The sequence below is a fragment of the Venturia canescens genome, chromosome 4 (genome assembly GCF_019457755.1).
Source record: "Venturia canescens isolate UGA chromosome 4, ASM1945775v1, whole genome shotgun sequence".
NCBI classification, from domain to species: domain Eukaryota; kingdom Metazoa; phylum Arthropoda; class Insecta; order Hymenoptera; family Ichneumonidae; genus Venturia; species Venturia canescens.
In genome coordinates, this window is record NC_057424.1 from 12016188 (window position 1) to 12028738 (window position 12551).

Genomic DNA, 12551 nt, shown 5'->3' on the forward strand with positions numbered 1-12551 from the left:
TGCTGGAATAACTGCGCTGTTATCGAACCCCATTAACCATTTCTATCCAGATAAAGCGAGTTAAATTTTTAGACAACCAATCGCGATTTCATTGTGGAAATCGAATCACGAGTCTAGCGCTGCTGGAGTGTTTCCAACTGAACGTCTTTATTGATGATTCTCGATGGTCTGTTTCAAGCGCGGCGTCGCCCGAGCTGGAAATAGTTTCCTTCGATCTTGCAACCTTGAATGCATTGAAAAATTTTCCAATTCTCTGGGCTTCATTGATATCCATGTGGCTACACGAGTACATTGTAAACATTGTTCAAGAAAATGCAAAGTAGCTCAATTGTTGTCTCGACTCAAGTTGTTGATGTCTCTGTACTAGAAATAACTAATGTGCGTTGGATTGAATACAATCCTACTGACGACCACAGACCATAATTACTCTCGCTGTTCTTGATCTAGATCTGAATATACTTTGAAACACTTTCGTAAGAATCAAATCCAATTAACTTATGAAAAAGTAGATCGTTTCGTAATCCAGATAAGTGAATTCGAATGAACCCGAAACAAAGCGACTGGATTGTCCAAACAAAATACCAGCTCACAGTAGGAATCGCCCGGCAAACGATAGTCGACGGATCCGTACATGAATTTCAGAACTTTACAAACTCAACTTGTCACTGTTCCGAAGTAGAATTTCGTATTTTATCCAAATAGCGTAACCGTGAACGTAGCTTTTCTTTTATCAGCAATTCATCACAGAGGATAAGAAAGCAATTTTCTTGTTTATTGTAACCAAAAGGATCGTGACACGCATACTGTAGCAGAGGAATTTTGACGAACGCCGCAGCGAGATAGAGATTGTGCGACCTTGTCCGTATGTTCCTGCGGAGAGGGGCTGCAGTCGTGAAGTGTCACGCGTGTTTAGCATGTAAAAACTCGTAAGGAGAAGGAGAAAGTTAGTGAGAGTGAGTATAGCCGCAATTCACAGTTACACTTCTCTCCTCACTGTGGTGTCGGGATAGCTGGCAGGCGGAAGATGTTTATTGTGCTGCGTGTGAAGATAAATGCTTTAAAAAGTATCGCCCTACTTAGTTTAAAACTGAAAGAAAATGTGAGAAGGTGTGCCAGTCGTGAACGCTGGAGCAGGGCTTGTTTGATAAGGAAAAACTATCAACGAACTCCACTTTATCGTATTATCTATTGAATTGGAATCTGTTCGAAACTCCAGTCATCATAAAATGACGTCCGAGCAGGACGAACAGAAAATGACCATTGAAACTGTGGAGAGAACTGTGCGCGAGGATTCCAAATATTATGGGAGACAGATCCAAAGTGCTCTGGTGCCAATTTTGTCAACGGTTGTTACAGGAATGACAATGGGATACAGTGCTATATTGTTGCCCCAATTGAAAGTGGTTTCGTTTAACGACACCGAAACTCGTGAGAAGGAAAGCTATGTAACGAATTCAATAGTGACCGGTGATTCGGGTATCATCATTCATTCGATCGACGAAGAATCTTGGATAGCTGCATCAGCAGCTTTGACGATGGCACCCGGTTGCTGGTTTGCGAGTCTCTTGATGGATAAGCTTGGCAGGAAGACTTCTATTCTCGTGATCAGTCCAGTCGTATTGTTTGGATGGTTGACCATCGCTCTGGGCCAAAACTTCGTGTACCTTGTAGCAGGTAGATTGCTGTGCGGCCTTAGTGCTGGTCTTTTTGGTGCTACCAGTCCGGTTTATATCGCTGAAACGACGCATCCGCGTCTTCGGGGTCTACTCATCACGGCTCTAAGTTTCGCTGTGACTGTTGGAATACTATTCGTTCATGCACTTGGCACATGGCTCGATTGGAGATTGACGGCCTTTATTACTTCGGTGATTCCAATCGCCTGCATGGGACTCGGTGTTTTTATTCCTGAAAGTCCTAATTGGCTACTGTCACGAGGTAAACGAGAAGACGCGTTGGCCGCCTGGACTTTGTTGAGGGGAGATCATTCTGTGAGTCAGTTCGACGAGCTCAAAGCCATCCATGAACCTTCAGCGAGAGAAGTAGAATGTGATTACGTAGAAAAACGATCAAAGGTTGGATTCACTCTGGACTCGAAGTCCTCTATGTGCTGGACAAACAGATTTTCATTGAGAGCGTTCTTTGTACCTTTACTTATAGTGTGCGTTATGTCTTTTACTAGTCAATTCTCGGGAATCAACGTGGTTACGTTTTATTGCGTTCAAATGATTCAGGAAGTGTCTGGGCCGAAACACGGTTATGTCGGAACATTGATTCTGGATGTGGTGCGTGTTCTCTTCAGCGTTTTCGCTTGCTGGTTAACGAGACGGTACTCAAGGAGAATATTGGCGATGATATCCGGATTTGGAACTTGCATCATGCTTTTCTTCCTTTCGGTTTGTATTTTCAACGATTTCGGGCGACCCTGGCTCCCCATCGTTCTCCTATTCGTCTACGCAGGCACTGTCGCCGTCGGACTTGGACCATTACCGTGGTTACTCTGCGCTGAACTATTCGACGATAACAACCGAGGCTTGGGATCTGGTCTCAGTGCAGGATTCGCCTTTTTATGCTTTTTTGCGGTCGTGAAAACAGGTCCCCAAGCCTTTAACGTACTTACGCCAGCCGGCACGTTCGCGCTTTATGGCATGGTAGCTCTTCTTGGTAGCCTTTTCCTCTATAGATATTTACCGGAGACAAAGGATAAAACACTTCGAGACATAGAGAAGAGTTTCACTGATGAAACCTCTCCGGAGGATGACAAATCCACGGTGACGACGGATCTTTGATTCTGATGCTCGGTGACGATCGACCTTCGGCAATTGGCCATTAACCACATTCGGATCATCAAAACGAGCCCACTTAAGAAAAGCCCATTTTCAGCACTCTTCATATCTCGCAGAGATCTCAGAAATGATTGTTTGCTCGTGGTTGGTCCTGTCAAGAAAATAACGATCATTAATATCATGTTGACTCATGTTGTATGCTACAATGCATGAGATATGGCGTTTGTACAATGGTTGCAGTGTTGGACTGCTTGTCGTATACTTGTCAGCTCCCGAATGCGGTCTGTTTGGCACGTGTCACATTGCCTGTAGAATTTCATGAAATATTTTGTCCCACTGGATGAATTATTGTGGCGTCAAGAGCAAAGTTCCATTGCGCATGTTGCAAACACTTGAATGTGGCGCGTTTGCAAACGTCGTTTAAGAATCTTTCGTGTTCAACAAAGTGATGGACGAACTGAAGTGTACATTCGAATGAAAAATACATATTTTTGGATTAAACTGTGTTTGAGGGATGATGGATTTTGCGAAACAAACTCATTTAGCCATTTCAGCCCGGAAAAATGTTTTTATTGATACCTTCTAATTTTTCCCAAGCTCCTTGGTAACCTTTTATGTAAATATGAAGTATTGAGTTGAATATTATTAGACGTCGATGCAGAGAGCAATTATACGTACGAGTATTGAAACATGGAATTTTATCAAGTCGCAAACACGTTTCACTTTATCAAGTATGTACGTCAGGTTAGTGACCTTATTCGCCAACCATGAACAACGTTTTTGTCTCTCTCTCTCTCTCTCTCTTGCTTTCTCTCTCGGTAATATCAGTTACGTGATTTACGATGATAAGGACAATCTCGGTCCAATTTCCCACGTGGGACGTGCCCGAACTGCATATAATCTTCATGAATGCGTAATGACGGGCCACTTCGCATCATCCCGTCTCACCATCGCGTTTTCACTGGCTCATGGGTGCCACGGTATTCGGTAGGTCGGGGTTCGTCCGCCCGGTGGTATAACGTTCTGCCTGAGGAACAAAACCCGAGGGATCCGGATGAATACGAAGCAAAAAATAAATGGAAAGACAAGGCGAAAGTGAGAAAGCTCAAGAAGAAAATACGATAAGGTTTATGGATGAGAGGAAGAAGATTTGAAGGATGTCGCAGATAAAAACAATGATTTTGTTTCTTTATTAGTAGCTGTGCGATATTTTCTTTTTACAAAAAAGGAAGTGACGTATTATAAGGGGGATTGAACGAGACGTGCTTCTAACTTTTATATAGGATTTTCGGTAACGCTTCGAGTTGCTTGGGGCTGTTATAAAAGTAGAAAAGTCAGAATAAATATAGAATGAAAAGGTGGGTCGAACGTTTACCGAGTACTCGAGACTTTTTGTTCCTGTGATAACATCCATGCCCTTTTCTGCTGAATTACAAGTGGTGCCCTACGCCCTCAATTTCTCGTCATTTTACTCTTATGTACTCACAGACCGAGTTGGCAAACGACGACGACATCTCAACCTGTGGCTTTCACCCTCAACTTATATTACGAAAGTCACCGACTCCGCACTAAATTTTTCAACGTATACGTAGACCGCGATATATAATAACACAGTATCTAAGATATTAAGTACTTCAAGAGCCAAAAGTTTTGTAGCCAAGTTTCCACAGAAGAATTGACGAGGACTCGGTGAAGGTAAATTGAAGTGTTTACTTAACATACACACGCGTACCGAGAATATGTATACTTGGATAAGTTTACACGAAGAGAAAAAATGTTAACAAACTAGTTTCTATCCTAAGTGGAATGAAAAGAGAGTGTAGTTTATTAGCAGACATGGAAGAGCACGGCGTTTCGCTTGCGAGCTTTTAGGTCGCTGCAGGGATCAACTTTACTTCCGTTACACGCGAGGCTAACCGAGCTAGCGAAAATGTCGACGTATCATCAACTCTAGTTGAGACCCTATCGTCGTCCTAGGATAAAAATTGATGGCCCCTTCGTTCTCTCTCTCTCTCTCTCTCTCTCTCTCTCTCTCTCTTGCACCTGCGCTTATTCCTTCATCCGCAAACACCAATTTCACCGTCATCTAGTTTTAGGACGTGCAGCTCCCTTCTTTCGATCAAATAGAACCAACGTGTAAAAAAACGTGTAAAAAAAGAAATTCAGCACTCGTTTTTCTTTTATTGGCCAAAAAAATACCCGCGTCAATCCGGGCCAGAACCTAAAACAAGTTGTAACTTTGACTATTCATCGTAGTTTTATTGCTTCATGGTAAATTCGTTCGAAGGATTTTGAAATTCATATCTCGCTGTACAAAACAATGTTGCAATTGTTTTAAAACTAAAATCCAAAGTATAGTTTAACTTGAAAATTTGAGACAAAATCAAACATTTTTCAAATTTATCATTATTGAGGGTAGCACACAATAAAGACGATCGGGAATGTTCATAGGATTGTAAGCGTATCACGAGCGCTCTTGTCGATCTTTTACACGTGCTCATCTTGCGGCGCACGCGAAAAATGAGAGAAAAATGAGTCCGCATAAACTGTAAGATTTTGCTGGATCTCATTGGTAAAAGACACGCAAGCAAGAGCTTTCGCGCATCTCGCGGGAACATTCCCCTTTACGATTTTACGACACTATAGCGCGGCTCGGAGGACGAGAAAAAAAGTTAAATCTTTAACGTCCTTCCACGATAGAATGGCGATCAGGGAATCAGGGCGGAAAAGTTTTTGAAATAAAAACGAACTTGAAAATATCTCACCGATAACATTTTCATTGCATGGCTCAGCCGCGTCGCGTTCTTTATGACTTCTTTGAAATTCGCATTGCTACCTCCTTAATTGTATGACCTCAAAATTTCGGATTCATCACGCGGCAAGAGCTTTCGCGTTTTTTGTATCGTTGAATCGAATTAAATTATTGTTCTCTATGCGCATACGAGAATCCGGTAAGTCCAATTTTATAGATTACAATTGTGAGTAAAGCACTTTTTATTCGTGTACATTCGAGCGTTGAATGCATGACCGATTATATGTACGCTGTACAACTTATTCAACAATTCATCGATTTAGGCTGGGGACTGGAAGTCTCAAAATAGACGGAGCAGCATAATGTAGCGTGACTTTTATTGGCCCTGGTCACGGCAATTGCTCCTATCAAGAGGCCTGGATGGGCGCAAGGGGCGAAGAAAATGACTATTCGTGTCTCAGAGAGAAAGAGACAGAGGTATAACGAGAGAGTAAGCGAAGGGCAGCTAGAAAGTTCGGCTGCACACTGTTATATTAACCTCGAGAAAGAGAGAGAGAGAGAGAGAGAGGAGCGAGAGCGATGGCAGAACTCAGCAAAATGCCGTGCTGCGTTCCCTAGTTGAATATCAATGCTCCCGGAAGTGTGAAAGAACCGAGCCAGCAAGATAATATCCGTTTCAATCATTTTTCTGCATACTGAACGGTAGAACCTGTGATAGTACTCGAAAATTGCTTACGAATGTTTTACGAATCGCATGAAAAGGAGCCAAAAAGTGATAATAAAATTTAAGAGGAGATGACGACGCGCTGCTCCGGGGCTCGATGTTAACTTCGTCGTAAAAAAGGGACACGGAGTGTGTTGCACAATGAGACGAAATGTGTTTTTAATTAGACGAGGCTATGTCGTGCACGATATAAGACGAGTCTTTGTCGGAATAATGAAATTTTTTGAAATATGAAACCGACGGTAGCCCCAGGGAAATTCAAGTATCAAGGCTAAGAGCTACGAGGAAATTAAAAAAAAGCATGCGCTCTTAGGAAAACAGAGTCTTTAAAAATGCTGCTTCCTCTCATTATAATTGAACCGGTACGACGTCAGATCCATCAGGATTTGAAACATCTCGAATATAGATTTCCCAGACGTCGGAAAATAAATCATTCATAAGCATCGAATCTCATCATAAATAATCTTATCGCAACAAGGTTTTTCCTCTCCTCGTACTCGCGTCAAGTTCCATTTTCCCCAAGTACGCACAAATCCCCAATGCATATACAACGAGGAATAAATATGTATGTCAACGACCGAATACGCGATGCTCCAACGAAAGTCTTGAATATTCGCGCATTTAGACTACCTATATAGACATTTATTACATCGAAGTACATTCAAACGTCTCTCGTCGTTGCTTTATATCTTTCTCGTGCATGGCAGCCAACATTTGGATATGACAGTACTTTATTTATTTTTTATCCTCAAATTTGAGAGAGGAACGAAAAGTATCAAGTGGCTGCACATATTCCAGTAAATGGAAACCTACAAAGTATGAACGAGACAATTTCCAAACGTCGTAGTTGAATTCATGCTGGAAAAATGGTCAATCAAATCTGTCTTTTTTTTGTATACTCATCACCGTTGATTTCAACGTCTGTACATTTTTATCTCATCACAATTGCACAAAAAAGCTGAATTTCCAAATTTTTTCCAATAGACAAATATAAAATATGATCAATGAATTACAGGAAAAATTTAAACCTCTTTCTCGAGGCATTTTTAGAAATAAAATTCGTGTTCGTCCAAATGGAATGTTACAATTCAAAGTACGATGACTTTACTTAAATATGGAATTTTTATTGCCGTGAGACTGCTCGTCGGCAACGATTTCTGAGCTCTAACAAATATCGAGGTCACAATGAAGGGAACACGTATTTCGAAAGTATTCGAAAGCAATTTAGTGAATATACCGGATTATAGAAAAATCATTTTGATTTGTCTGATTGGCCGCCTACATGTTTTGAGATATCGCTGCGGCAATGGCGAAACTGTGGAAATAGCCAGCCCCGAATTCACCGTTCCGAATATGAAGAAGCGCGTTATCAACACTTTTTACTAAATGACTTTGTTATTGCTTTCAGTTGAGCCACGTCCACGTGGATTTACATAATCGGTTTAGCCGCAGATATTAGAGCCAAATAGCCGTGAAGTATTTTGTGAATCGGAATATATATATTCGTTTTTCGATATGTTCTCTCTGCTGAGTTTATATGTATATTTGATTGAAAGAGGATCTGTGATAGCTGCAAGCAGTCATGCACGCAGTCGAAACCATGCATTCGGTCGAGGACGGTTTTTCTAGATATATATGTCGAAGTGTAGTACATGTATGAGAGACATTATGGAAAAAAACCGGCACAAAATCTACTGCGTATGTGTGCGTAACGCGGAAATCGAAGCCGAACGAGTGAAAACTCTGAAACAAAGAGCTCTCGTTAACAACAAAAAAGCTCAGTTTGTTCCGAATCCTCTTTTCGATACAAAAATGAGTAACGACGTAGGCGATCGAAATTTTCAAACGAAAAACAAAAACACGACCGACTCGTCCGAATATGCAGTAGCAAACAGTTCATTTAACATCAACGAACCAATGCCATTCGAGTTTCTAAATAACGATAAAATGTTTTCAACGTATTATTTCTTGTAGAAGAAATTTTAATTCTCACTGACGTGACTCGTTTGAAAAAAATTATTTCACAAAATTGTTTCGATTGGCTGACCGAAGAACGTCGCAAACAACGGGCGCTTCCTCACCCTCAAAGTTTAATATTTTTTTCATTAATTTTCCTGTCATTTTGCAAACGTGAATGTTAACAAATATATCGTCCTGCCATTTTTATCAGGATCTGTTCGCATAAAAATTTATCAGGAATCAACGAATCTCGATTACCGAATTATAGATGAAGAGAAAAGAAGATAACGGATAAGAAGAGCCCCTACGTACGAAGATCTCGGAGAATAACGTTCTTTTTTGCATACATAACTCGTAGCTTCCTCCAGGCTTGACGAAAAGATAAGGTTTTGATCTTCGGAATTCGCAGACCACGGGCTGATTTTCTGCTGCATACTGAACTCGGCAAAGTACTGTTTGCATACATGTATGGGATATTTCTTCATATATCCTAATTGTCAGGATTGTGTTTGCACTTCTTACATAGATGAAACCTCAAATAATCCGTGGATTCGTGCATCTAATTGGTGACTACATTAATTACATGAAATTCCATAAATTACATAAACTACATAACTACACTAAAGTAGTTAAAGTAATAAAAAATTACATTAAATTAATACAAAGCTACGTTGCAGCTTTGTAACGTGCGCTGATAAGTGACTTTAGAAAATGCGCCAATGAAACTTGACGCAACGGTGAGTGCGAGAGAGATAGTAGCAAATTCCGAAATCGAAATTCTTTGTCAGAGAAATTCTTTGACAGAGCCTTTTATTTTATTCGATCAAACTGTGTCAAAGAATTTCGATTTCGAAAATTCCAAGTGAGCTTAGTCGACTGATCCATACTCTTAATCGATATGCAAATGCCAATATTTTTATGTAATTCATGATTTCATGAGCGTAATAACCGAATGATAGACTTTGTCTAATCTATCGCTGCCTTAAAAATTTTCTGCGGCAATGGATCTTTGAAAATAAAATGGGAAACGGTGAATTCGGCATGAAAGATCCGATACGTATGATGCATACACACATCTTATAATATCTGGTAAAGAAGATTTTTGGGACGGGGCATGATCAACGAAGCAGTTCAAGTGGGGCTGTTTCGTGGATATCTTGCTGGTATTAAAAGCTTCAGGGCTTTTACGACGTACGAAAATTCTCTCTCTCTCGAGAGAGAGAGAGATATTGATACGAAAGAAGAAAGAGAGTAAAAGTTGGAGAAAGAGCGAGCGAGACGGAGAAAGTAAGTGCGAGAGATTCTTTGCGATTCCGTCGAGTGGATAGGGCCCTACGGACCACCAAAAATCGCCTCGAGTACACACAGAGAGATAGAAGGTTAAAAAGAGCAAAAGAAAAAGAAAGAGTAAGAATCCGAGAGACGTTGCTCGCGCACTTAGATGCCGCAATGAGATAGTCCTGCGCGCCGCATTAATAGCCACCGCGTCGCCCGCGTAATTATAGTAATCGTACACGTCTGAGTAGAGTCATAACCGTGGATGCACTGGCTTCACTTTATCGTTTTTATGTATCCAATACGGGCTCCGCATGCACCTATACCATACCATTTATAATACGAGGGGCAGCAGCGAGATTTCGAACGTATAACGTGCATACGCGCGGCGTTTATTGCGGTCAGTTGTTGGGTGTGGAAAATTTTCGCAATCCGAACGAATCGAGAAATGAGATGCTCGATACCTGACTGCCGAGGAAGCAGCACGAAAAAGCCCAAAACAATAACTCCATATTTTTCTCCGAACATGTTTACCGTTTTTTTTTCATCTTTTCAGCAATCTTTTGTTAAATCTCGCATGTATGTGCGTTCCCTACAATCGTAACCCCATATGCATGCATTACTCCACTATATACACGAACTGATATTCCTTTTCTGTTTCCTATAAAACATCTCCAAAGAATCCAATAAAATATTCAATTCTCCAAGCCGAAAACGGGTCGTCGGATTTTGCAAAATGTGTTATCCATCCGTAATTCTTCGCATTCCACTTCTTTTCTTCTACCACTTTTCCCTTTCCATCTCTATATCATGCTATTTTCCTTACTATTTCTCTTATATTCTCTCAAATTCTATTGGACTCGTGGTGTAGAAGAGAGATCTATATTTATTTTATCGTTTCAGAGTTCTATTCAACACTGGCTCGTCATCCTTTTCGCGCTCCTCTTATTTCTCAATCTCCCTCTCCCTTTCTCATTCGCTTTTTCCCTTATTGCCCCGAGAGTGTAGGAAATATACGGTGGGTTATGTGCTGGGCTATGACTCACTCGTACAAAAGCTCCAAACACACGGACGCGAGCTTCACAATTTCCACGAGAGTGCGCTCCGCACCAACGCCCCTGTATTATTTATTGTTTGTTCGAAATTTCTTCCGGACGAATATGAAAGAGAGGTCGAGCCCCCGACACCGAGCTCTACGCTTCCATTTCCTTGCCTCAAACTGCGCTATTCCCCTTCGCCGTCTTTCTGCGACGATTCCCAACACATACCGTCGCATTGCCATAGCTTTTCGGTTCCTTCGCGCCTCCCCCATTCGTCGCTTTCGTGGCTTACCGTAAGACAGCCCTAACGTTTTATTGAATTCGCTTCCTCTGGTGGGTACCTGCCGACACGTTTCACTCCGCCATATCGATGAGATCGGTGCGTTCTCTAGACTCGCATGCTTTTTCCACTTCCACACTCGTCCCCTCTTCATTGTGTCTGCCTTCACATGGATCTTCGTCGAACCGTCGACAATTCGATTATTAGACATTCCAAGACGCTTAGGAAGTTAACGTTGTAAGCAGCTTGCAGTAGAAGGAGTGACCGATGATTCAGAATACGATTGTACAATTGAGAAAAATCCGCCTCGTTTTGTACCTTGACAATCATTCCAAAAGTCACTCGCCTTTGCGAGAAGAACAACAATGTAATTCGTTGTTTCCCATGTGCATTAACTCGTGTTTTCAATTATATCAGAAACTCTCAAGGAGAAAATGTGGAATTTCGAAAAGTTCGGACGTAAAGACCAATGAATTATACAAATTGCTCAAATAGCTGGTTGGCGAAGTGTAACTTGGAAAGTTTCACTTCATAAATGGGGGCTGTGCCACCACCTGCTCCAAAATTCTGGTACTGCTCTCTCGGCTGTTCGCGCGTAGGGATTAATTCATTATTTACAATATTTATTATTATTCCCGATTCTCCGAACGATTTGACGTTTTCCAACCGTCACATTATTTATCCAAAGTTTACTATTATCATTCTTTATACAAAGAGAATAAAGTTTAAGTAAAGAAAGAAATTGATTAATAATTGGCGGATCCCTACCGTTGGAGAAACAACGTTACATTGCCTTTATTATCACGAACGATTTAGCTATTCTCCTTCACATGGTACGATTTACAGGAGCCATAGAAGAAAGCCGTTCTGTACGTTCCACGAGTTCGTAGACGTGCACTTGTATAATTCATCTGTAAACTCGAGTTTAATCCAGCTTTGGTGAATTCGAGGATAGTAGACGCCGGTAGTAGAAGTAACCGTGGCCAGTGACCAGCCATACGTGGCTATCACCAAAGTTATGAGTCCCCGTGCAACAGCAGCGGTACTGCAGGAACTGCAACAACAAGAGTATATACAGAGGAGGAAAAAGCACGTGTGCATCGTGCTCGGACTGTAGCCAGCCAACTTGTGTAGCGCATCAGTGCTCACACGGTCTGCGGATTAGTCGTTGAGGATGCTAAACCGAATATATCCGGTTAACTAAAGCTTTTGGATCCTCTCGCGTGCTCTCTGGCAAACGTAAATGTATATTTTACAAATATATAGGATATGTACATTCATATGGCTGGTATGTATCGCGTCGCGTATACATACAGCTCATCAACTCGTAAGCGATGGAATACGTATTTATACACGTATATCTATAAAACGCATCGAACCATTGTGGCAGAAATATTTCGAGAGAACTAGAGCAGTGATTGATGTAGAACCAGGTCAATGAAGAATGGAAGAAAAATAAATGGCAGGAAAAAAGAGTTAAAAAGGAGAATGGAGGCTATTTACCCAATAATACAACTGGCTGAAAAATACCCAGGTAGAGGCTCCGCAAAACTGTAAAGCTCCACCGTTTTTCGCGTCTCATATATGTGGAATTATTCGTTCGAGTAGCATAAGCCGTCGAGTGTAAAAAAAAAAAAAAAAAAAAAAAATCACACGAGTAGTTTTCGTATGAAGCGTGCGGATTCCGAATAACGGAATAGCTGTGTGCAACAATTAGAGAGGCGTGTCTGTTTTCAGA

The 12551-nt window shown here is 41.3% G+C and overlaps 2 protein-coding genes across 3 annotated transcripts in view; both read left to right on the forward strand.

The window, feature by feature from the left end:
- Positions 1-12551, forward strand: part of LOC122409854 (mannosyl-oligosaccharide 1,2-alpha-mannosidase IA-like) — a 336122-nt gene that overhangs the window by 117865 nt on the left and 205706 nt on the right. The gene's annotated exons all lie outside the window — the stretch shown is intronic.
- On the forward strand, positions 1009-3223 carry LOC122409856 (facilitated trehalose transporter Tret1-2 homolog). Its single transcript, XM_043417730.1, has one exon. The coding sequence runs from the start codon at positions 1227-1229 to the stop codon at positions 2784-2786; it is 1560 nt and encodes a 519-aa protein (XP_043273665.1). The 5' UTR covers positions 1009-1226; the 3' UTR covers positions 2787-3223.

Excerpts from the sequence above, each read along its gene's own strand:
- LOC122409856 (XM_043417730.1), top strand. The coding sequence starts at position 1,227 with ATGACGTCCGAGCAGGACGAACAGAAAATGACCATTGAAACTGTGGAG.